This window comes from Semicossyphus pulcher, unplaced genomic scaffold (assembly GCF_022749685.1).
Source record: "Semicossyphus pulcher isolate SPU_LCO1_2020_fin unplaced genomic scaffold, fSemPul1.0.p SCAF_8, whole genome shotgun sequence".
NCBI lineage: Eukaryota > Metazoa > Chordata > Actinopteri > Labriformes > Labridae > Semicossyphus > Semicossyphus pulcher.
In genome coordinates, this window is record NW_027211759.1 from 9337258 (window position 1) to 9363638 (window position 26381).

The window sequence follows — 26381 nt, forward strand, 5'->3', positions numbered from 1 at the left end:
AGCAAAGACAGGGAGCGGGATGAGGAAACAAGAGAGCGGAGAGATGCAATCGCACACTCAGCATCTGGCGCGAGCTGGGAAAACAAGAGCTGCTTCATTAATGTGCACTTTATTGCAACAGTCTGACTGGAAACCCTCTAAACTTGGCCTGGTGTCGCAATGTTTTCTCCAGCTGCCTCGTGATCCTCCTGGAGAGGTTTTCTTCCACACAATTAGATGGACCACGCACTGATCATCATGTCATAAACTGGACCATGCTGCCAAAGCATGTGGTATTTTTAAGATTTGGTCCTTGTGCTCAGATTTCAGGGAATTGTTTGATCAAGAAATATCTTGTCAGACCCCTTCACTTCTGTCGTTTTCATATGACAAGACACGTATGCAAGTAACATATGCTAAAGTAACCAAAATGAACTTATATTAGGAATGGAGACAGGAGACATCTTGCATCAAGCAGTTTAACATCTAAAACAAAAGTTATGTAGATATTTCTGCATTATATTCAGCTTAAAACATGCACTGTTGCCTCACAACAAGAAGGTTTCAGGTATGAACCCTGATTCGAACGAAGTGGGCCCTTCTGTGTGCGTGTTCTCCCTGTGCATGCGCAGGTTACTTCCGGGTACTCCGGCTTCCTTCCACAGTCCAAAGACATGCTCGTTGGGTGAATTGGTGACTCTACAATATTGCCCAAAAGTGTGTGAGCATGAAAGCTTGTCTCTATGTGTCAGCCCTGTGATTGACTGGTGATCAGTCCACAGTGTACCCCACCTCTCGCCCAATGACAGCTGGGATAGGCTCCGACCCTGAACAGGATAAGATAACGGACAGATGGAGGGAATCCTTAAGAAATAAACCATTTATAGTTGTTCATAAGCAGATGCAGGTTTGTGATGCTACAGAAATCAATTTCCAGATTTAAATTCTCCCCAGAAGTCCAGTTTTTTCCTTCTTGCAGAAGAAGAAAAGTGCTCATTAATAGCTCATTAATCCTCAGTTAAACTGTTCATGTGGTTGAACAATCTCGCTCATAGTATCCCTATTGACAGAAGTTAGTTAAAGCAGACGGGATATATGCCCTGTCCACTTCTGTAAAAAGAGTACCTTCCACTGTCTATTCTTTGCACGACCACAAGCAACCCTTATAGTAACAAACTGACTTGAATATAGAACAATCAGTGCCGGACACAGTATACTTAAGTACACATTTCTGGTACAAAAAACCTGCTAACACCCGGCTTTTTTGCTTATTGGGAAAGGCTTCAATAGGCATTCAGACCCGGGTCAAATGACTCTGCAGCAGACCCGGGTAATTATCGCCTCGGCTCCAATTGGTAATGATGGGAACACAAAACCCGTGTCGACACACTAATCTGCGCTCCCTGTCCGACGCCGATGCTATATGCTCAATCGGTAACTTCTGCGACTCCTTGTCATCTCAGCTACAGATTCCTCCCGTCTCCGTCCATCGCTCCAAATTTGTTGGCGCCGAGTTTGATACACAGACTGAATGAGTAATAGATGCAATAAAGACCTAACCACAGTAACATCTTCACTGTTTACTAACCCTGTTTCAGGCGCGTTTGTGACGTCAGAAGGTGACGCAGCGGAAAAGAGACCGAAAGCAGGATACTCCACTGGCAATGGGAAAAGAGACCTTCTCTACTTCTCTTCTACTTCATGGAACTTCATAAGTCAATAAAACTTTTAAAGGAAAAGGTTGTTTATACAAAAGCAACAATGTTAGGGGTCATTCTGCATTACGTTATACTTATGTGACTTCATTAAATAAAAATCCTAAATGAAGGACATATATTACAACTCTTTAAAGCCTTTGTGTAGCAAGCTGTGTATCTCCCCATATGTAAATATGTAGTCAAATGCCCTCAAAGCTACTCCTAACTCTGTCTATTAAATGTATCCTAGTTCTGAGATAACCGCTTGTCATTTAATTATAAATATAATCAGGACTTCCTCCTTCCTGTTTTGCAGCATTTTTTAAGTGTTCAGTAACTGTTTCTCTTTTTATACATCACTTCTTTTTATGCATTAATTACATGAATATTTTTCTTTTTTATGCTAATGCTTTGGTGACATGTTGTATTTCGTGCCCTTTAAGCTCCAATGAAGTGAATAAAATTGCATTGAATTCGGAGAAAGGGAGAAGGAAACACTTGGATGACCCAGGGAGGGTCATGTGAGGACAGAGTGAGGGTATGCAAACTTTACCCGCTTGTATTCGTTCAGTTCTGCATCCTTGTAGATGATTATCGCACTGAAGTCAGTCATCAGTCATACAGTCAAACTCTCTGTTTCTGCAGCCCGTGCCTGTTTTCTTTGCTCGGTGTTTGTTGAAGCTTAACTCTGCAAAAAACGCGCGTGGAGCACTTTTAGCAGAACAATCTGTTTCCGGTCCCCCTCGCTGTCAACATGGTTAGGGGGCGTCCGTCTCAAGGAAAAAACGGCTGCACTCTTTTTATTCGCTGAAACTATAGGTGTGTCATGGGGGTGTGCGCCTTCCCTCCACCAGCTGTCAGTCATGACGTCACTTCCTGCGGGTGTGAGCTCCGCGGCTCTGCTTTGTATGGACATGGTGGGGGATTTTTGACAGCGGCAGCGCTGTTGGGAAACAAACAAGGACGTGGTTGGGGTCGGGGACTATTTTCTTCCCTCCTTGCTCTTCTCTCGATCTCTCACCGAGCCTTCCTCACCCCAGCGAGATTTCCGAGGATATGGCTGCTTCGGATTGGGCTGTCTATTCCAAGGTAAATATCTTCATTCTGCCTTTTATCTAAGAAATAGACCCTCCTGCTGCACCTCAGAGACTCTGTGGGGGAATTTGGTGCACAGAGATGGTTGCAGCCTAGAAACAGCGCGTGATGTCCACTTTTATACACCTTCAGATATGTACTGCACGTGCAACTGGGGTATATTGATAATTTCTGCCCAGTTTTATGCTATAGGATCATTGTTATTGTATCGAGGCAGGCTAATCTGATTTCAGTTTGCACGCCTGCGCAGCTAAAGTGGGACTTCTCATCAATAGGCAACACTTCTATTCACACATGAACCATGCATCTAACATAAGGGCTACTTTGTGCACCATTTTACTCTAATGACACTCATGAAGAAGCTGTGGATTGCTTATTAGTGTTTATTTTCACGGCCTCTGCCATGCAACGGTTACTATAAGGACAGCAGACGTCAAGACTTAATGCAAATACAGCTTCAATGAGGTTCTAAGCACATGGAGACACAGTGTTCTCCAATTACTAGAAACACCTGCAGAACACCTGCATATGGCATCTTAAGTGTAAATATTGTTCCCAAAGTGTTTCAAGGAGCTTCATGCTCGATCACTATTGTTGCTGGTAACAAGTTATTCAATTTAAAACGTTTTCTTTGAAGTGCATTTAACATTGTTCACCTTTATTAGGCTGCAGAGGTAGAGAATGACGTGCATCAAAGGTCTGGACTTGAACCAGGGAAGTTACAATAACTCACAAGACATGCTTGAAATATTGCCTGGATATCCCATATTTTGATTAGCTCTTATCGCCCTTTCTGAAGCTGAAACGCTTCGCTGAAAAGTGTCAAAGGGCTTACATGAATGGGTGAAGCGGTGGTTAATATGTAGCTGCAGGTGCTGTGAAGTAACAGCTTAAATAACCCTGAGGCATCTCAGTGTCTCTGTCTGTCCATGTGTGTTCATAGCTAACAGTGGTGTGTCATAATAGATCTGTTACGTAATTAGACATTTATTAATTTCTCTCAAATATTAAACTGTAGTTATTTACCATGTCATGATTGTTACCTCACTCTTTATATACCTCTACACTGTTGCACAGAGTTCTGCAGATGCACATAAGTTCAGCGTGTCATTCTGCATCTCAACCACAGATTCTGTCTTTCTATAGAAACCATACGACCTCGCAGTGCTCATTTCCTGTTGTGTGGCGGTGAAATTCGATCCAAATCCTGCTGTACCTGTCCCATTACCCTAAACAATATAGGAATGCAGCTGGTCTTCTTACTTATGTGTAATTTAAGTTGTTTACTCGAGTAACCGGCTTGCCTATTTGTTTTAAATTAAAATGCCTACAACGAGACCAGAAATGTTTTAAGGGTTTCCAAAGTAAAAGCCTTCAACACAGCTTTTATTTTTGTAAGTAATGCTTGTTTTAGCACCAAACTCCGGCTTGTGGAATGTTTACTGCGTTCAGTTTAAGATGACATCAGGACTGACCAGATACCACAGTGGCTTCTGACTGATATGTGGTGATTGAAGGTTTGATTGTGTTTTAAACGCACATAAAAGAGACTTAGTTGCAACTCGAGGGCAATGTCTTTTCCTACAAGTTTCCTAAAAGCGACACTTTGGCGGTCACCTGAAGGCAGATTCTTCATTCTGCAGTCCAGGTGTAAACACATCGAGGTAAAACTCAGCCCTCTGTGTACTTGGCTTTTACATGAGCCCCTTTCTATTTGCTAACCCTTAGAGACCGTCTCCACATTGACGTGGCATTTACCTCGGGATCAAAGGTCCTCACTCAGAACCATTTTTACTCACCTTATCAGCCTGGGGAGTGTGGTTAAAAATCTGTTAATAATCGTGTGATGTTTGGCGCAGACTCAGAGGGATGGTATCTTTTTTATTTGTGTAGCAAAATCCCTCTTAAGTCTGAAGTATAAATCACTTCATGGGCTAAAAATGTGTCAAGAGATAAAATCTGAATCAGCACACCAAGCCCTGATCAAATAGTTACCTCAAATAACTTATAGTGAATACCAAGCGGGTGTGGTTAAGTGTCACTGCTACTTAGAAAATAAGCAAAGGTAAAGAAGTAAATGTTCCCGCAATATGTTACACAACTGGCAACTTGTCTGTGCTTGTTATTCATCTTAAAACCTCACTATTGTAATCAGAGGGACACAATGCATTTAAGATACCCTTATCTCTCATGCACCATGCATGAAAAATGTTTCTGGGAAAAAAACCGTTTGTGCTTCTTTCGAGTTGGCCTTAAGGGAACTTGCCCTACCGAGTTGTCCAGCTGTGCTGCTGCACTCTGACAGTTTTGTCTGCAGGAACCTGAGACTTGTAATCTGCTTGTGCTGAGCTGCAGTCACAGCCTGAAGTGACAGACAAACAAAGGCAGAGACAAGAAGAGAGTGAAAGGCAGAGTTTTCTCCTCAAACAGGACATTCAGGTTCTGCTCTCAACTGCACGGTCTTGAGATGTTATCATTTGTCTCTGTCTGGAGACTAAAAGAGATGTTTTGTGAGAATGCTTAGCAACAAGAAGCCAGTTCTACTGACCTATTTCTCAGGTCCCTGCATCACTGATGATGGAAGAGCAGTGGAAAAAATGTGCAAAGTTAGGAGAGAATGTGTAAGAGACGTCTGTGTCTGCGATCCAAACATCCAACATTAAAAATTGTTTTGCGGAACGGAATTCTGGAAGGTTCTTCCACTTCTTGTAGACACTCACTGACAAGGATCACTGGTATGACTGCCTTGTTATCGACCCTTCAGGGTCAAGAGCCCTTCTGGTATTTCTCACCTGTAAGGGCAACTGAAAGAAACAGGAAGCGGGTCGTGTGCTGGGGAATGTAGGCCCGGGTATGCTTGAAACAAACTGTGCGTACCAGGTAGATCCCATCACATATACAGGCTGTTCCAAATGTCTGATCTCGAACACGGATTAAAAAGGCCACCGATTTACGCACAATGAGGCAAGATATGAGAATCAATCGAATTATAATAATGGGGTTCAACTTAGGGTGAATTCATGGTGTTGCGCTCAGTTGAAGACAGGAAATATGGCAACATTCCAGACACTGAAAAGGCGTTAAGGAAGGAGGTTGAGACACAGTTTGAAGATCCAAGAAGCGTTTGATTGGACGGCTGGAGTCTGCATGCAAACCACCATTAGTGCTCAGAAAATGCCACCTCCTCATTCACGTCATTGAGGCCACTGAATTGGCACCACGGGGTTCCTTGGAGGACTCCAGCAAAAGAGTTCAACTTATGCCAAAACGAATGAAACAGCATCCAGCGGAAACATTTTAATTCCTCACTTTCCTTTTCAGAAATGGAAATTGAGGGTAAAATAACAGTGTGGTTACTTCCCAGAGTTGTAAAAAATCCCTCCTCATAAACAACTAACTGGTGTTTTGGCATTAGATAAGCCTTCATCCTCATGGATGTGTTCTTTAAACCCAACTTCGTGGATCAAATTTCACACTATTGTTGCTTACCTGTAGTAGGACACCCACACCAACCCAGTTTATTTACTCAGTGCTATTTTCATTCCTAGCGTGGTCCTTTCTGCCTGTCTGTGGTCAGTGTTGTGGTCTGTTTGTTGTGCATCTTGTGCCCTCTATCATCCAGGTTTGACCTTCACTCGGAGCCGGGTCTATTCCCCTCAGAGCCTTCCTTACCGTAAAGTCCTTCTGGGTTGAATAGGATTGAGGTCCTCCAGCCAGACTTACTGTAAGCAGCTCTGGAGAGGAGATTGTCTGTGCTAATGATCGAGGAGATGCTATATGTAAGCTGAATTTGTATGTCAAACCGTAAGAGGACTCGACACGAGTACCCTAACCCTACCACAACCTCTTTGTCTCCACGTATCATGGTCTGCTTATGTGACAAAGACATCTCTTCAACTTCCTGTTTGTCACCCTGTTCGTCTGTTTGTGGAGGCAATACAAGTCTGATCCACGTCAGTGACCTAGTCCTGGTCTTATCGACACTTGCACTCTAATTCCATTACTGACGAAGCCCCCTGTTTTTCAGCTCAGACACAAATATCTCCATCGGGTTTATCCTCTTTTTACTACGTAATTATTAGGTGTAACAAAGAACAGTGTCTTTGCTGAATTCATCTGATTTGCTTGTTTTGTAGTAACAGAGCTCTTTGACACAAGTATGAAAATTGAAAAGCTGTTATAGCCCCTCATTACTTTGTAGCTCAGCCTACATGAGTCTCATGTGTTACCCTTAAGATGCACGTTTTTAGCTAAATAAGTTTGCAGGATGTTGGGTTTTAATCAGCTCGTGAGCTAAAGTTAGGGCCCTGACGTCCACCTAAGAGCATCAGAGAGACGGATTTTGAATGTCAAACTGCTTTACCTGCTCCTTTTGTTTTGGAGAGGATGCAACTTGAGTAGATAATTCAGTTTGGTAAAAACATTCTAAATGATAAACACTGATGGAAGAAACCAGCCGAGTTCAGTTAGTTCATCTTCCTGATGTCCTGTGACCACTGAAGAAGAGCGTTGAAGAAACCTTAATGAAGACAGTTCAAGACACGTTTTGTGAAGATTCCAGCTTGCAGCGTTGTAGGTAAGGTATGGTTTTGTACAATGACGCAACAGACAAATGCCAGTTGATTGGGGGTCTTCACGACTGATGATTGGAAACTTAGTTTTTTAGGGGGAAGCCCTACAGATGAGTGCCAAAGATCGGAGCAGGGCAAAGATTTGTCGCAGATGAGGATAGTTATTTCTGACAGTTCTTCATTTGAAGCAACATAACCAGACTTTTGTGTGTTTAACGATGGCACTGGTTAAATTTTATGAGGTGATGGCCAAGTTTGTGTATAGACTAAATAAATGCCATTGCTATAAACACCCTTGTCAAGATGTGTTTACGTGCATGTATGGAAGCCTTAAGTGCATCTGGGGTTTTTTGTCGCACCCAGTAATCCCACTACAGTAGCAAATTAGCTTTACTCTGTCCCAGGGCCTGTGTGCTGCACGCCTCCCCACAAACACGTAGGCTGGTTTGGCAGCCAGAAAAGGGGAACTCAGGACTCCAGTGTCATGCTGGAAAATGTAACAAGATCCACACAGCTGTCTGAGCGGAGAGAGAAACGCTCCCAGCTTCATGTTGTTCTCATCCCAGTTCTTTGGTGATTTCTGCACTCTGGCACTCCTCGCTCTGTTGTTTTCCAGATGCAGAAACTCCCAGACAACAAGCACGCCTCAGCGCAAAGATAGTTTGGGCCAAAGATGGAGTGTGTTGAAGTCTTCCCTTCCTCGTGCTTTTTTTAAATTAGAGGGATTATTTTGACTGTTGATTATCCGTAGATTATTGTTCTGATCAGTTGTCTCCTCTATAAACTGTCAGAAAATAGAGAAAATTCCCATCTTTAGTGGTCAGATTATACAATTACTAAATTCATGAAAGTATGAGCAAACAAACATGTCTATTCTTGCCTGATTCTGGATGATCAATGATCAACATTATCATTTCAACTTGTTGCATAAGAGTTCTCCCAGGGCGCCTCTACACATCTAGCATTATACTAAGAACCTGAATCACCCCTGCTATGTTGTAGCACATGTATTGTCCCTTCTAAATCAAGCCACAGTGTCTAAAGTGCTTGGCAGCATTGCACACAAGGTGGTTAGTCCAAGTTCACTAGGCGAGAGGTTAAAAGCTCTGTCCGTCCCGGTGTCCCTGTTCCACAGGGGACGAAGGTATTGTATGCTGGCAGCAGCTCAGAGGAGAGAACAACTGGTTGAACAGCATAGAGTCACTTGAACATTCCCTTCTCTTTGGCACCTGTCCTGATATTTACATTGTGCAGATGATGTGTTTTATTTTTAGGGGGGAACGTGCACCATGACTGCTTCCTGAATATGAATTTGTAACCATTTATAGCACACTTGGACACTATGTTCAATCTGAAAGATGTGGATTTCAAAGCCATATAACCATATGTATGTACTGTATGTATGTACTGTATGTTCACATGGTATTGAGTAGAAAATGCTAACTATTAGGGATGCAATTGCACAATTTCCTCTTACAGATTACTCGTCCCATTGCTCAAACTATTACCCGAGTAGTCGCTTTCCCATGCAGTCCAGTGTACAAAAGCTGCGCAATGGAATCAATGCAGAGACAGTCTCCTTTTCCGTTACTTACCCGGTGGTGTGTGACTTATTAAGCAATGGAAAGGGAGCTTTTTTTGCCGCTATTAGCCATGGTTTCACCAGTAGTTTTTAGCTGGATTCTTTAGCTACAGCCTAAGTTTACCCGAGTACTTGTTTGTACAGTATTGTGTTGTGTTACCATGCAGCAGTAGCTGTAAATCAGCACATCAGTATCCAAACAGAGGAAAATCCATCAAGCGTAGCTAATTTAATAAACCCAGTACAATAATAGCATAGATCATAAACAAGTGTAGGTGACTCATGGTGTTGTTTGCCCGGTTTATTACGTGCATGTGCTGCTTGCTGTCTCGTCACCCCGGCCTAAACCTGTTAAACGATAAAGCAGCTGGAAAAGATTGCAGCACTTTCCCCACTCTGATACTTACAGTTTGAACGCACTGCAGGGAGGTTGCCTTGGTTGCCTCCTTGATCCTTGTGACTGGTTTAGAAATAAGCACAAAGTGGCAGCCGGCAGCAAACATTTGGCACCAAATGAGGTGTTGCTTAACCACAGTGTTGTTAGAAATCGGTGATTTTATCAGCGGGGAGCATCCAGCCTGCCATTCGTTAGGCTGTAAATGTGTCGTACACACTGGGGGAGCTTGTGACTAAACTGCAGGTCAGGGTTGCACAGCAGCTGTGTGGTTTCTTCATATGACCTGATGTTCTCCACCAAAGCAGAAAACAGAGACTTTTTAGTAACTAAGAGTAGGCCTCATCCCATGCAGCTATAAGAGACACAAATATTTGGCGGCTGGTCAAGTGAAACTTCAGAAGAAAGGCAATGCATGCATGTAGGATAAAGCCACATTTATGTTTAAAAAAGTAAACAGGAAACACGTAGCTTCATTTGAGGTCATGACTGGAGTGAGTCAGTGTGGTGTGCAGTCAAAACAACCAGGTCCATGCGTCTAATTTTAGATTTGCTAATCCCCCCCTCCCCAACATTGACAACCATGTCCCGTTGTTGCTTTTATTTAATTTTTTGTCCCAATGAGGATGTCACTGTAACTTTGCATGATCTTGTTTTGGCTCCACACACACACAAACACACACACACACACACACGCGCATCAGGCACACTTCCCACCACGCACAGACGTCCTTTAAACAGCCAGAGTGAAGGGGCCAGGTCACCACAGACCTTTGAGGTAACGTGATACACTGTCACATTGCACCTTCTGCAGCGTTTTATAGTCAGATCGCATTGTCTGCGTCTTGTGAGCGTGTTTAGACATCAAATTATTATTTTAGACACCGAACGCGCTCAATGCAGAGGTCAGGGTCCACTGGGGTTTATGTAAGTTACTGTTTTATTTCTCAACTCGATCCAAAAGCAAGAGCTCATCTTGAGTAACACGTCTTTCCCCATGAGTTGGATAGAAAAAGTGAAAAATACGAAATGTATTGGGTAAAGTAGCTCCCATACGGCTGTCCCAGTGGCAGACTTGGCTTTACAAAATGATTTTTATTATCGGCTTCTAATCGTCTACCATTCACTCCCATTTGCTCATGCTTATCTTGTCTGCTTGATCTTCTTTCAGCACATCTACTAGATGGAGCTTGTTTTCTCCACAGCTGTTTCCAAGGTCAAGAAGGAACTTTGAACTTAAATCGTTGCTATGTATCACAGCTTCACATTTTGCCAACCAGAACTTTCTGTAGGATATGAACATCTACCACTCTTGATTTGTGTAACCCATTACATCAAGCCTTTGTTTTGGTCAGGACTACGTATGTAATATTGGCAAAACCCAGTGATGACCTAATGTTTGTGGTGATCAACTAAGATTAACTTTGCAAGTGGAGTTGTTTTGACATTCCAAGAAAATGTGTTGTGTGTTGTACATTTCGCTGTCATTGACCCTGAAATCGCAAAGTAAATGAGGTGATAACAGCATGATTGAACTGTTAGCAGTCATATGTCTCTTCTGTGTCAGACTGCAGCTAAAGTCCAACGTCAATCACTTCCCCGGCCTGTACTTTGGTCAATCTCCATAATGATAAGAGGGCGCCGGCCAGCGTATCAGCCCTGAGTGATAAGGATTCATTCGAGTGTTTACACTGTGGGCACGGTCCAGCCTGAGCTTATAGAGTGAACTCTTCAGACAAATGGACAGGCGGAGCTGGCGGGACGTCCCCATCGGCCCATATTACTGCTCTAAGACCACCGTTATGCCCCCTGGGGCCCGTGTTCTTACAGGCCTGTCAGCACTCAGACCACAGGTTGGGTGGATTAACCATTAACCTGTGGATACACACACACACTGAATGGCCGTACACACTCTTGGAAAGAGCTGGATGTCAAGTTGCATGGAAGACTTCAAGTGTTGGATGAGGAAGGTAGGGTCTCAGTGTTTTGCTTACTTAAATGATATTGAGTTCACATTCTTTACAAGCACTCTTTGAAAAATACATTTTAGACACAATTCGCAATGCTGGTTTATTCCTACACCACAGACAAATTCTATGTGAGCTACCAAGATATGTTCTTCTGGCCTTGACAGTTTGTTTTCCACACATTGGCGAGACAAGCCCGTACACACCTCTAATGACTTGGTGTGCTGCCAGCTTTATCTGTACACGCTCTTTGCCGTTTGTTGTCTTCTTCCTTGATGTTTTTGGAAGGCATTTTGGAAGCCTCAGAGTTAGGACAATGGTTAGGCAGTGTTGGAGGTGTCCCGATACCATTTTTTATTTAATTACCATACCTTAACTCCTGTATCGGCCTATGCTACTAACCCTGTAGGAAACAAAAAGCCAAATTGCTGACTACTTCCTTACAGTCACCACTAGCAACTCGCTGCTGTTGTAGGCTACAGTTGTGGACATTGAAATTGGTATCCTTCCCGATACCAATTTCTGATACTCAGACTTTGGTATTGGCTGATATCTGATACTAAATATTGGTGGAGAAAATTGATTACTGACATTTTGCTAGCTTAAATTACCATCACACTCTTACCCGAAACCAGGTGATTTTTTGGGGGTGGGGCTATTTGTTTATGGTATTGGTATCGGTATCAGTATCGGAACAATTTTAGTTGGTGGTGGAACAAGTTGATTTTCATTCCATGCTTATACATCATAGCAGCAGATCAGTCCAACCCTGGTATTGCTATAACTCTCAAAAATGTTTCAGGTGAAGACTGTGAGGGTTTAGAGCTGCGAACAAGATCAGGCAACCGACCCCCTTTAAGTGCATTTCTTCTTCAGGCATGGATATCATTACAGTCAGCTCAACAGTGCAGGTAATTTGTGCATCATGTTCCCGAAGGTCTCAGGTGGCTGTGCAAACTAACTTCTCACTATTCTGTGTCCTTTCCTGTTTGAAGAGCAGGAGTCTGGTGGTCACGTTCAGGGTGTGTTGATCTGCCTCAGCCGGGGCTTACCAGCAGCTTCATGGCCTGTCTGTCTTGGCTGCGATGGATGAGCATAACATGGGGGGCTGGGTGCACATGCTGAGCAACTGTGCAGAAATCCATCGGACTGTATGGATTATTTATGCTCTCCTCATACATCCGGCCCTGTGGTCGCTGGATCAGACTTGCTAATACTCCAGTCTATAATGGGATTCATTGATTTTGATGAGAGATTGAACACCAGTGGAAGTCGGTTCTTCACATGCCTGCTGCTCGCCCTCCTACGCTGATTTCAAAGCGTGATCCGTGTGACGGCATTGCCATGGCACCATCATGGCGACCTTGCAGGCTCGTGGTTAGCAGCCTTTTGTCAATGCAACCCCCACTCCTCCCCTTTTTGGACCCCAACCCTAACCCACACAAACACGTATGACCTTGCTCATCTTCCCCTCAGTGTGCGCGGTGCCCCCAGCAGGCTTGGTTGAGTGAGCACATGAGAGGTCTTGACCTAAGGGACAAAAGCTTGCTGTTGCTGTAGGAACCCCTGTTTTCTTTCTCTCTCTCTCTCTTTGCCTCACTTGCTCGCTCTCTCTCACATCGCTGATAAAGACCCTGTAATGTAGGGTAACTGACATTCCTCTCCACCCTCCCGTGTCTCTCTCTTTCTCCCCCTCAATACATGAGTCGTCTGCTGCCAAGCGGCTCTGTGTGTTTATATTCTCGTGCTGTATGTTGCTGGCAACAGAGGTTAGCTTGGGCCAGCGTCTCGTAGCTGCTGGTATGGGTCACAAGTTCAAAAGAGGACTTGTGTCATGTATGTTTTTCAAATAGAAAGTCATGCGTGCAATGGGTGTGTGTTGACACAACCCTGATATATTTAGTCCACTTTACATTGTCCTATATCTGGATTGTGTAACTGAATATGTGCGAACACAGAAGTGTTGCTCATCTCTTTTTTAAAGCGTCTGCAAGCCAAAGTGTGTCTCATCTTACCACCAGATAATAACTTTCTTCACTTAATGAGTGTTTATCTGAATAGACAGCAAGCATGTTAGTCATGCTGTAGCCAACGGGAGTCTTTATTTCCCCCCCTGAAGCAGTATTATAATGAGACAGTGCTGAGTGAAGTGAGAGTATGAAACAGGATGTCCTCTAAAGGAAGACCTGAGGGTCAGGAGCTAGAGGCTGAATGCTAAAGAGGTTTGCTTTATCCTAGTAGAGCTCACACTGCGTCCATTCAGTATTACAAGTTTATTGTAGAGTAAGTAGCTCGGTGAAGCGGCCCACTCACAGGCCAGGCTTCTTTTCATGTAGTTTTTAATGGGTGGGAATCTTAACGGCCTTTGCTGTTGGATGCAGTTTATTTTCTCTGGGCTTTAATTCTTTTATTTTTCGAGATTATTTTTTTGCCTTTTTGCCTGAAGTGTGGGAAGAAGAGAGTGGAGGATGACAGGCACAAAATGATCGGCAGACCGGGAGTCGAAGCTGCGATCGGTTCATCGAGGTAGCCTCTGTACACGGGGCCCCTGCTCTACCAGTTGAGCTAAACCAGCGCCCCTGGTCTTGAATTCTTAATGACAAAATTTGCTTTATTGCACTGGGATTCTGGACAATGTGTTAAACCATGTGGTTATTTCAATTTGTTGGCTGTTTCGCAATAAAGCTGCCATGTTTATCACTTACTGTGATGTCTTTCCCATTGGCCCCGTCGCTAAAAGGTTTATGGTCCTATTCAAACACATTAAGAAATCATACAATATTTGTAACATGCGTGTAACTACCCTCAAATTGTCTCAGTAATGTGTTTGCAAAGTGTGCTGAGACATTTGTTTTCTGTGCAGTAGTAAACGGTATATGGACTGCACTTATGTAGTGCTTTTCTAGTCTTCCGACCACTCAAAGAGCTTTTACACTACATGTCACATTCACCCTTTCACACTCACATGCACACACTGATGGCAAAGGCCTAAGTGCCAAACTCCAATCCATATCTATACACATTCATAGCCGATGGCTTTGCCTTCAAGAGCAACCAGGGGTTCAGTGTCTTGCCCAAGGACACTTAGACATGTGACTGTAGCAGTCAGGGATCAAACCCTCAACCTTCTGATTGAGAGACGACCGACTCTACCACTGAGCCACAGCGTCAATAGTAAGCCTGACTGCTTTTTCTGTGCAATCAAATTAGCTATAAACTGAGCAACAGACAAGAGTGATTGATGTAAACTTTAGCAGCATTTTCTTTATCACATCCGTCCATGTTCTGCCACATAGTTGGACCCAGGTCTTGTTGTCTTCCTGTTATGATTAAATGTTTTTCTAGCTTTCAGTTATATCACTAATCTGCATTTGGTCATGCTGCATACCAGTCACCCACCAGCCCTGGAAGTAGAGTCACCTTTTTTCATCCAACTGGAAAGGTTAAAATGCCACTGGACGCAGTCAAAAGCAAGAAGAATAAAATGTATCTATTTTATGTCTTCTGCACTCGAGGTGAAACTACACTACCGGTCAAAAGTTTGGACACATTTTCTCATATAAGTGAATGGGAAAGTGTGTCCAAACTTTTGACTGGTAGTGTATATGCAGATGATGTATGCTTTTTCCTTGCTGCTTCAGTGGCATACCATTCATTTCTGTCTCTAGATCTTTTAGACAGACTGACAGGGAGCAATGAGTGCACAACCGGTTTGAGCGTGCCGTCAGTGTCCCTTCCCACACAGCCCACAATACATTGCACAGTACGGGGCTAGTTAAGGTTAAACTAAAGACGGTTTTATGTAAATGTGTGGAATGGCTGTGAACAACCAGCAGCTGCTGTCTTGTAGCTGCACACGCCCCCCCTCGCACCGACCACCCACCTCCCCCCATTTGATGTTCTTAGCAGGGCCTGATGGAAAGGGCTTAGTGAAGATTGACCTAGTTTACATGCGTATTTATCAAGTTCTAATATGTAATGTTACCTCCACCCCTCTGCCAGTCTTAAGCTTAGCCAACAGAAAAGCCTACTTCTTAGTGCACTTTCAGGGGTGTCTCACAGCTCCTCCCACTTCCCCTTGTGCAATTCAGCAAAACCACTACTGTACAAGTCTGTTATGTCTCTTCCAGCTGCCCATTCACAGCCTAAGCCGGCCCCGCGACCTACATTCATCCCTACACATGCCTCTGTGGCCCGCTCTCCTTCACGCTGTCCTCTGTCGTTCTCTTGCTGCAGCACTGTGAGGTTCTCTGAGGATAAGGTTACTGTATGTGGAGTGAATAGGTCAGAGGAGCAGAGGGGCTTGTGTTGTGTCATAAGATACTCCATGTCCTTCGTTCCCTTGCTGCGCGCTGGCCCACCATAGCGACATGCAGCACCTGTTGGTGTGGATGGCTACATGTTTCGTCAGCGCTGCTCATTAGGCCTAAATGTGTTAGCTGGAGCTTTGTTGAGTCGTGTGCACTGAAAGATGATGCTTTGTTACTCTGTAGTGATGAGTTAATTATAATGTCATCAGTATATGGCTGTACGGATGGAAATGTAGGTTGGTCAGTGTGTCCGTCTACCATTTTGCTACCGACTGATATATCTCAAGATCTATTGGACCAACTGAAATGTTTATGGACATTCAAGGTTCCCAGAGGATGGAACTTTTATTCTAGAGCCGCCAGAAAAAGTTTAACTTGTCTAGTGGACATGTGCTCAGTGGATTCGCCAAAATCCTTGGGCTTATTGACGATTCCAACCTCCCCTGCTGATGGCTGATGGTCATCCAACACGGAGTCTTTACACTCATGCTTTATGGTTGGTGGTCATTTTGAGGTTGCGTTTTGTAAAGTTAACATTCTCCCATGCCGTTGCTGTGTGTACAACAATCAGTCATCACATTCAAACACCGTGGCTACGACAATGGGAGTAATTTGGGGTTCAGTGTCTTTCCCAACGACATGTAGACTGAGGGAGCCGGGGATCAAACCACCAACGTTCCAATTGAAAGACGACCAACTCTACCATTGAGCCCCAGCTACCCAATAACAACAATACCATTAACTATTGCTTTGTTTAACTCTAGACATCGTCTCATGGCAATTAGGTAGGCATAGTTCCAAGGTTATGTATACGAATGACTGAGTGCATCCCCCTATCTTTCCTGTAGTGCCACAGTGAGGTTGAATTGGATGGATTGGATCAATTGTATTCATTTGTTGATCCCCTAAATCTACATTGTGCCATTATCTGGTTAATAGTTTGATTTGTCCATTGCCTTAAACAGTTTATGATCTAGTTTATCTCTAATTTGCAAATGTTAGCATGCTAAACTAAGATGGTAAACATGGCTAACATTACACCTGCCATAAATCAGCGTCTTTGCAAGCTGACTTTAGCATTTAGCTCACAGCAGTGCTGCCAGGATGGATGTCAACTCGTACCCTCTAGAAATTCAGACAGAGGTGACCTAAGAAATGAATCTTGTTCTCTCTCTGTCAGTATGTATTTCCATATCACCTCTCTGACCTCTTTGTTTTCTCCACCCTCCTCTGTCCTCTGTCTACAGTCTGATGTGTGAGAGTGCCGGCAGCCCGCTCCTCCACCATCGCAATGGTCGACATGGAGAGCCACTACCATCCCCCCTCGCCCCTGGAGGACTCGGTGCTTGGCAGTCCGCTGGGCGTCGATGACGAATTCATGGGCGGCATTGAGGAGCTCCAGGACATCTCCCAGTCCATGGACCACGACGCCCTCAGCTCCTTTGATGTCCCCGAATACCAGTCGTCCAGCAATGGCTCTGAAGGTTCCACTGTTCTAGGTGAACAAAAACTATAGTGAGATTTGGGTTTGCTTCCACTCTGCAATTTCACAGTTTCAAGGTGTCCCTGCCAACTCAGTGTAATCTCCTTGCCATTTGTGTTGTTGTCCCTCAGTTTAACACCCTAATCTCTCAATTTCTTGCCAATTCCTTCCATTTCCCCCTTATTTCCTCTTCCCTCTTAACTTATTTACCTCTTATTTCCTTCACTCCCTCATTTCACCTCTCTATCCTCCTCCAACCCTTCTCCTCACCCCATAACCATTCAGGAATTCACACATTCCTCAGCTGCCGTGCACCACCGCTCAGGAAACATCCATTTTGCTGCTGCGTTTCCTCCTGAATTGAAGTCACATGGGCATCTGGGGAAATTTATGCTTCCACCAAATTATGCAACAAGTGAAGAAGCTGTGAACAGTCTGGAAAGTTAAACATGTGAGAGAAGAATAGAGGGTGTGAGGGAGAAAGAAAGGAATGAAAGGGAAGTACAGGGAGAAGGCATCACGGAATGATGATGTCATGGAAAAGGCAATGAGGGGGTGTTGAGGATTTATGTGTGTTTGGGGGTGTAAACAGTAAGAAACAGGAGCAGAAAGACCACTGACATGCTTTTCTTCACCCAAGTGCACTTACACCAAGCAGCAACACAGCTCCAGGTCCGCTGCCAAATGCTCCTTATCCCTGTTCTGGCGTCCCTCGACCAACTCATGTGGCTTGACTTAGTGCCACTGTTTTGTACCATTTCATCTTTGCTATTTGTGTACCAAGCAAGTTCTACCAACCGCGTTCCCTCAAGGTGCAAATTAAAACTTTGGCAACCTTTGACAAGCCCCATGACCTGCCGTCAAAGAGGAGGATAAGCAATATCCTCTAATGCTGTTATGATTGTGACAGGCAGCAAACCACAGACGGCATGCTAATATCTCTGAATACATAGCTGTGATGGAACACACTGTCTTTGTTGGAGCACAGGGGGCAAACTGTTCTTAGATTCTTCTAGTTCTTTGCCAGAGGGAGATGAAACCACACAGTAGAGATGTTTTCATGAAAGCAGAAGTAGTTGCAAATTTTAATTTTTAATATTTATATTTAAAAAATCTTTACCTGCGAATTTGACTAGTCACTACTTCATGACTGCTCACCCTGGCGCTTTTGATATGAATGAGGCTAACGTGAACGGGAATTAATTGACTTAAAGTGAAAAAGTTAATAAGATATCGTGATGTATCATTATATGATTGTCTTGCAATATATCAATTATTGCAGAATCGCTGTATAGTTATATTATCGTGGGCCACGTATCACATCGTACCATATTGTATCGTATCGTATTATACCGTATCGTATTGCGCATATCGTATCGTATTATACCGTATCGTATTGCGCATATCGTATTGTATTATACCGTATCGTATTGTGTCGTATCGTATCGTATTATACCGTATCGTATTGTGTCGTATCGTATCGTATTATACCGTATCGTATTGGGTCGTATCGTATCGTATCGTATTATACCGTATCGTATTGCGCGTATCGTATCGTATTATACCGCATCGTATTGTGTCGTATCGTATTATACCGTATCGTATTGTGTCGTATCGTATTGTATTATACCGTATCGTATTGTGTGGTATCGTACTGTGTCGTACTCTATTGTATCATATCGTACCATATCGTACCATATCGTACCGTATCATATCGTACTGTATTGTATCGTACCATATTGAATCGTATTATACCGTATCGTACCATGTCATATAGTATCATATCATGTCGTACCGTGCCGTATCGTGAGTTACCCTGCAATTCCCACCACTATTTAACTAAGAAAACTGAGATAACACAACTCATAAAAATCTATTAAATAATATATATATTACTTAATTATAGATCAAAGTTTTGACCATAATTACCACTGTTATTTATTACTTATTTTTTTATTCTATTGAACAGTTTCTTTTCTTTTAACCTGTATGTGATTATATTCGACAATGAATCTTGAACTTAATTTAGTGTGCACATGCTCTACATGTGAAGGATTGTAAATCTAGAACAACAATGGAAATCATACGTACTCAAATACTGTGTGCGTGCCCACTTTCGAATCAGATATCAGATTGTGCTGCACGTGAGGGCAAATAAACGTCATTGTCTCGTCTGATTGATGCCCAGATAAGGGTTGCCACATCAGAGAGGGCAGAAATCTGTGCACAAAAACAAACGCTACAGTTGTCAGAGCGATATCATTTTTTTCTCTCCACTGGATCTGCTGTGTGTGCAGCAGAGAAATGCAAAACTTCCACCCTCTATAATAGCTTAGAAACAATCATTTTTAAAGATGACTTGGTGCTCTAGTGCTATGGTGTTTGATTGACATCACTGGACGTCAGTGGCACAGAAGGAGAAGTTAAATCAGGCTTTGGCTACACAGATAGTACCTGTTAGTTGGATCAATTCATTTCTTTTCCTGGTATTTGGGACATATCCTTTAATTGGCTGTCAGTGTTGTTGCTGCTTTAGGATATTTGATTACTTAGTAGTTTAATCACCCATGTGCTTGTGTTTTGTAGATGCCCTGACGCCAGCATCCAGCCCGTCGTCGGTTGTTTACGGTGTGGCGGCGAGCCAGGACGACTTCTCTTCTTCCTCCTCATCACTTAATCTGGAGTGTCGAGTTTGTGCTGACCGCGCCTCGGGCTACCACTACGGAGTCCACGCCTGCGAGGGCTGCAAGGTGAGACCAAGATTACACAGTCAGACAAGAGGTTTGTTAGTGCATGTAGAGTTGTTGGAGGATGTTATTTTAGGTATTGAATCTGTGGCCAAGTTATCACAAGTTTATAATCTTTTACACGACTGCTTTCTCTTCCTCTGTCAATATTTCTGTCAATAACCCTTATCCAAGAGTCACCAACGCTCAAGTACAGACACGCAAAGAATCACAGCAATCTTTCTGACTACTCAGTAACCAATGTCAAGAAAATAAATCATATTTCGAAGAATAACAGTAAAGAAAGTACGGCAGAAATCCAGAGGCAGTGTGTCTTGTGACTTAAGATGACTCCTGAATGCATCACAAGCACCAAGCTCGTCCGTCACACGTGGTCGCTCCGTAATCTTTCAGTTAATTGTTCACCAATCGTGTTGAAGAACAACCCAAGGCTGTTTTTTAAGAGGCACCGAAGGACAAAGATAGTATAACCTGAGCTGTGTGCGTTGGTTTTTGCGCCCATGTTTGTGTGTCAGTATACCTCCTCACTTTGAATCCACTTGGACAGTAGTGGGAGTTTGAGTGTCAGGAAGTGTTACATAAACTCCAGGGCCCGTATTCACAAACATTCTGAGAATACTCTCAGAGAGTCCTAGCTTAGGAGTGATTTAGGAACACTCTCAGAGCAGCTCTGAGCAAGGAAAAGACAGGAACTTTTATCATAGTGAGGAGGTGTGGTTGAACCCGTTGCTAGGTATGACACATTATTTCAGAAGCTGTGATTGGTTGAAAAAAAAGCTCTCTTAGTGATGATGGGCAGAGAAGGACAGTGAAATCTATCGGGCTAAACATAGAATTTACTCAGACATATTGTAATCATGAACACTATTTCATGTACTGTACATCTCTGTTGAATAAATTGTAAGCCACACTTTAAAGTATGCAGCCTGCAGAATGTTTGAAACACATGCTCATCTTCACATGCTGATAGTTATATTTACTTTCCTCACTTTTATTTACCATGCTGCTAATTTTAGTACTTGATCTAACTAATATTAACGTGGGACAATGGCTTATCTTCGCAATTTCTGGGAACGCTGGCCGGCTTATATAAAGCTTATAAGAAGCTGTGTTTGCTGGCATTTAACAAGAAGAACCAGAAAACCCAACTGGATGGAGGGACAGTGTTTACTTTTGGTAGTAGTAGTAGTTGATGAACAAAAAAACATTCAGCCCCGGTTTTACAGCTCAAACCAAGAGGCAGGCATGGGAAAACAGCACAGCAGATAAATGCATATTTCCCTCTGGTTGTGCGCACTAGTGAGGAGTGCGAAAAGCAGTGCTAGGCTCTGTGTTAAAGTCTAACGTGAGAGGGGAGACTGCAGCACCCAAACGGGAATCTGCAAGCACAGGTGAGATAGTTTACCTCTTATTTGTAACTGCTGTCAAAGTTAACTTAGATGCAGAATTAAAATATGCCTGTGCAATAATGCGGATGTGCGTCCCATACCTAAGCCCGCTATACCCATGCCTATTCCCTGTAATTGTGATCACTCTGCTGATTGGCGGTTGCGACAGACCCAAGTCATCACTGCTGCACTTCGCATTTTCCCACTCTGTAGGCTATTGTTTAATTAGCTCACTGTTATTCATTGTTTTGAGAACTTTTCTCCTATCTCTCTGTCTTTCTGCCATTTTCTTCTCTGCATAAGAAACTCTTAAGCCTCTTAAAAGTCCTCCTCACTACTCCTAACAGTTTCTCACCTTAGGAGCTCTCTTAAGGGCTGAGATGCTTTCTGAATAACTTTTATCTTTACAAGGATCTAGTCTTAACTTTAAGGGGACATTCTTAGAAAACGTCACGGTTCTAAGAATTTTCTTAGAATTTCATCACAAGAAGCAACTCTTTGGACGAGGAAGCTTTATGAATACGGGCCCTGTAGCGTTGTAGAGAGAGTGTTAATGCAAATAACTGTGACTGTGTCCATGCATTCATACACACTAAAAGTGTCCACTCTGGACAAAGGCTTCGGCCCGTCCACAGGGCAGAGACAAACTATGTGACCTTTGCAGGGTGAAGTCATAGGGCTGTAAAATCTCAGAACATGAGGTTATCACAAATGTCAAGGTGATTTTGTTAAGCGTAATATCTGCTTTAAGGTGAGGGTCATTAAAAGACCATCTATCAGGAGTGACCTATGAAGTGCCAAAGGTGAGGTGATGGTGAGGTCCCGACTTGTTGCAATATTAGCTGAAGTCAGCATTTCTAAATCAAAGTATTTCACAGCGTCACATTCCAAATGCTGCTCCAAATTTGGACATGAGTTGCAGCCACCTTTTTTAAGCCTTTATTCAAAGATTGACCGTAAAGAGGTGAAAGGAAATGAGAGGGATAGAGAGGGGCGGGATACAACATAGGTTACACAGTGTGAATAATGCTTTTAAAATGTGAGTCACTAAATAGTCCCAAAGGAGCCTTTTTTTGCCAGCATTATCAGATGCCTCTGTTCCTTCCTGCGTCTCTTGAAGTAAAAAAATATACATATACTATATATATAAGAAATATAACAAAAATATAACATGACTCTGTAATGACTGCTTCTACTTCCCAGGTGTTTGTGTGCGGACTGTGCGCAAATGATGTAAAGTAAAAGGAGAAAATTATAGATTACTGGCACAAGCTGTAATAAACTATGAAGCCCCCTGACATCTTAGTTATTTCTCTTCAATATTAAGTATTCATAATTAATTTACGAACAATTTGGTTAAAGGTAAAGTGATAAGATGATTTTAATGTAAATAAATGTCTGTTAAGTCACTATCTATCACCGATTGAGGTAACACAATGGTGACTGAGCCTATGGCCCACTGATGAAAGCCTTTGCATTTGCAGTATTACAGACTGGGTGTCTGGTTCGACAGTGGTTGGTATGCCAGAGAGGGTAGGCGGAGTTAAGCGGCTGCTCTTCCGGTCGCTGCACATGTAAACAGTAATCAACTATGGCTGAAAAAACAAAGAAAAGATCGATGACTACAGATACAACTTCAAAAATAAGTGAAAATCCAAAGAAAAAGAAACAAATTCAACGCTCAGATGAAGACAAACTAAAAAGCAAAGCGACCATCAGCGAGGAAAATCAAGAGTTGCAACCGGAGCCAACCGTGGACGTCACACATGTAACACTGTCTGGATATCTGGGAAGTGTGCTCTCACACTCACTCATTACCGTTTATCACCACAGGTGCCGCCAAAGAGAACGAGATGTTTGAGATTATAACTTTAAGGAAAAAAACGTTGTTGGTATTATGGTAAACTCAACATAAAAAACTACCATGGCCTCAGTATAAGGGCGTCTGCTCCAACAAACTTCACACTCTTATTATGTCATAGCATCATGATAGGAGGAGGGTAACCTCTGTAATGTATCCACCAAAGTGTCAGCAGTGTCAGTATGTCCTGTCCTGACCGGCCTTCATGTCACCCTTGTTATGTGTGTTATTTATGTGCTGGCATGTGAGGTTAATGTTGCCGGGTGCAAATCAGTCAGACTGTTAGCTAACGTGCTCACATGGTTGTAACATGCCTTTGTAATGTTGTATTGTATTACTATGCATGTGTCTGACACACTGTTGGGTGTATGTGTGTTTTTTGGCACGCCGAGCATCAGGCGATTCTGTTTGGCTGATTGTGTAATTAAGCAACGTCCACAGGGTACTTTTGCCCAATCACAAACATGCCGCGTTGTCTGTTAAATGTTTCTCTTTTCAAGGTTGGGCAAGTGTGGAGACTGATGGTGAAATGATGTGTCTGATATTGCTGAGCAGCCCTCACGTGGGAATAAATAACTGCTTCTTAATAGCTTCTTTCTTCATGAAGAGTTGCTCAGTGTTTTTGTGTCTGGATCAAAAAACTGGTTTCATAACAGCAGAGCTTATTGAGAAGTGATGAACTAGCCTCTGTGAGGTTTTATTAGCTTGTTTAGCTTTTTGCTTCTCTTATATGTTCCATATTTTTTCTCCTAGGAAATAAGATTGTTAAGAATGCTTTTTTTTCATGTGCGCAATATTCACTATTTTCCCCAAATTGTTCCTCCAGGGTTTCTTTCGGCGGACGATCCGTCTGAAGCTGGAGTACGACAAGTGTGAGCGCCGCTGCAAGATCCAAAAGAAGAACCGCAACAAGTGCCAATACTGCCGCTTCCAGAAGTGCCTGTCAGTGGGCATGTCCCACAACGGTGAGTACGGTGGCAGGTGTGAGCACTGCTTCGAGCTCAGCACACACACATGCACACGCAGAGCAGGCGTGGTCGGTTCTTCTTACTTGTAAACACACACTACTACCACAGTTGTGCAGGCGCCAAGAAAGATTGAGCCGGCACATACACACATAATTAGCACTCATAAGTAATCTAACACCACAGTTGAGTGTTGAGTTGCATGTTAAGGCATGTAACTAACTAAAGATTAACCCAGGCTGTTAGGAAGCTTTCTCAAAGTTTTTCAAACATTCAGAACATTTGTATTTTGCTTTATTCTGAAAAAAACACCCACTTAGATCTGCATCTCACTCCTGCATAGTGCACGCTCCGTTTGAGTTAGTGCATGCTGCAGTCTTTGCAGTGCTGGAGCCTTATTGAATTTCTGAACCCACTGACCCCTCCTCGTGCAAATATGTAAACGAGTAGGGAAATCACATGTCTCCTCCCGTTCTTTGTCACTGGTCCTGAGCCGACTGTGACAGTGTGTCTATACATGTGATTAAGTAGTTTTAAACCAAAAATAAAAGCCAGTGAGCTCACCTTTTGTCCGCTTTGCTCTGCAAATAGATTTTAAGATCAAACATTTCTCAAGGGCCCATATCTTTTGAATGGATATTCTCATATTTGCCAATCCTAGAGCAGCCATGTTTTCTACAACTTTGGAGTGACAGTGCAGTGCGGCCTCTTCAAATACTGTCAGCCAAACTGGCTAAGGAGCTGACCTTTGAATGGCGAAACAGCTTGTTGTTTTTAGGAGGAAGGAGAGGCTCCGAAAAATAATTAAATTAAAATATGTATACAGTTTTTAAAATAAAAAACAACCTGACCAACGTGATTCAAAAACACATTAGAATAATAGAAAATATGTCCCCTTTAAGAGCCCAAAATGTCAAATATAATTATAATTAATGCTAACATCAATTCCTGCTCTATGTTTACAGCAATAAATTTAACTTAACTTACTCTTTATATTTGTGATTCATTTTGAAATTTCAAAAGAAATAGTAACACAGTAATAAGTAGTAATGTAATTGGAGTAGAAAAATGTATATCATATTAAAAAATATGAAATAAGTTCTAAATTTCAAAATTAAAAGTAAAATAATTACATTTCATAATTACTTTTTCATTTTGTTATTATCAGTTCAACATCCTAAGGTTCCTGACTGTCACAGAGAAAAACTTCAAACCATACATAATAACTTTCTTTCAGCCTGACATCAGATTTTCACCGTATCACTGCTGATCTTTTTTAAAGGAATATTGAGCTGAAAAAGGAGATTCAGTCCAACTTTGTTTACTCTGTGTAAACATACAACATGGCAGTCTGACCCCTGGTCAAGGTCAGCGTGCTGATTAGGGGGGTAAAAAAATCCCTGTTTGTGAGTTAGTGCTCGTTTCTTCTGACCTGTTTGTGTATTTTTAGTACAAAGATCAAAAAGGTCAATGCAATCAGGGGGCTTACATGTAGACTGTGCACACTTTGCACATACTGCATCCTGTAGCAGTGATTCAGAGGCTGGACTGAGCGTCTTTATTCTGTCCCATGAGGTTATCCACTTATAAATCTTCCTGAAGTTATAGACCATAGATTTTGATGATCATACAGCAGTGCCCTAAAGCTCAGCAGCAGTAGTAGTATTTCTGTCAGCTGCACTTCCTCTTACGGTATATTTGTATTGAGTTTCATCGGCCTAAATGTAACCGAAGAGGCGGAGGAAGGAGATTTGAGACCAGAGCAACCCGATCTTTTGAGGTCTACCGGACAGCAGAACTGCTAATTTTGGAGCTTTGTGCTTCTGTTTTTATCGACCGACCTTTGATCTCACAGCTCAGTTTGAAGATACGCTAAAAGTTCTGCGCTAAAATGGCTCAGCAGTTTAAGTCTTTTAATTTGAAATGTATCAGAAATCATTGCATAGGTAAGATTCACACATTAAAAGCACAGAGTTTACAGTGAAATAGAGTGAGTTGTATTGGCTTTCAACATTTAATATAACCGGATGTTCTGTTTTCTTTATATGAATTAAAATCAGATATATCCTTCTAAAGTTGTGTTGTTCAGGGGCAACCGTCCATCCATTATCTTTACCGCTTATCCTGTTCAGGGTAGCGGGGGGCTGGAGCCTATCCCAGGTCAATCACAGGGCTGACACATAGAGACAGACAACCTTCCACGCTCACACTCAACAGGCAATTTAAGAGTCAGTGAACATAACAAGCATTTCTTTGGACTGTTAGAGGAAGTCGGAGTACCCGGAGGGGAGGGAGGCATGTTCGGGGACACAACACAAATCCACACAGAAAGGCTGGTTTAG

At 42.8% G+C, this 26381-nt stretch overlaps 1 protein-coding gene across 2 annotated transcripts in view; it reads left to right on the forward strand.

Moving 5' to 3' along the window:
* Positions 1–2608: 2608 nt before the first annotated feature.
* pparab (peroxisome proliferator-activated receptor alpha b) overlaps positions 2609–26381 on the forward strand; it is a 31641-nt gene continuing 7868 nt past the window's right edge. For both annotated transcript variants that reach the window (XM_069687182.1, XM_069687183.1), the window contains exons 1-4: positions 2609–2765; positions 16843–17094; positions 19665–19828; positions 23901–24039. In XM_069687182.1, the coding sequence (XP_069543283.1) occupies positions 16887–17094; positions 19665–19828; positions 23901–24039 (511 nt within the window). In that variant the 5' untranslated portion in view covers positions 2609–2765; positions 16843–16886. The remainder of the gene's footprint in view (positions 2766–16842; positions 17095–19664; positions 19829–23900; positions 24040–26381) is intronic.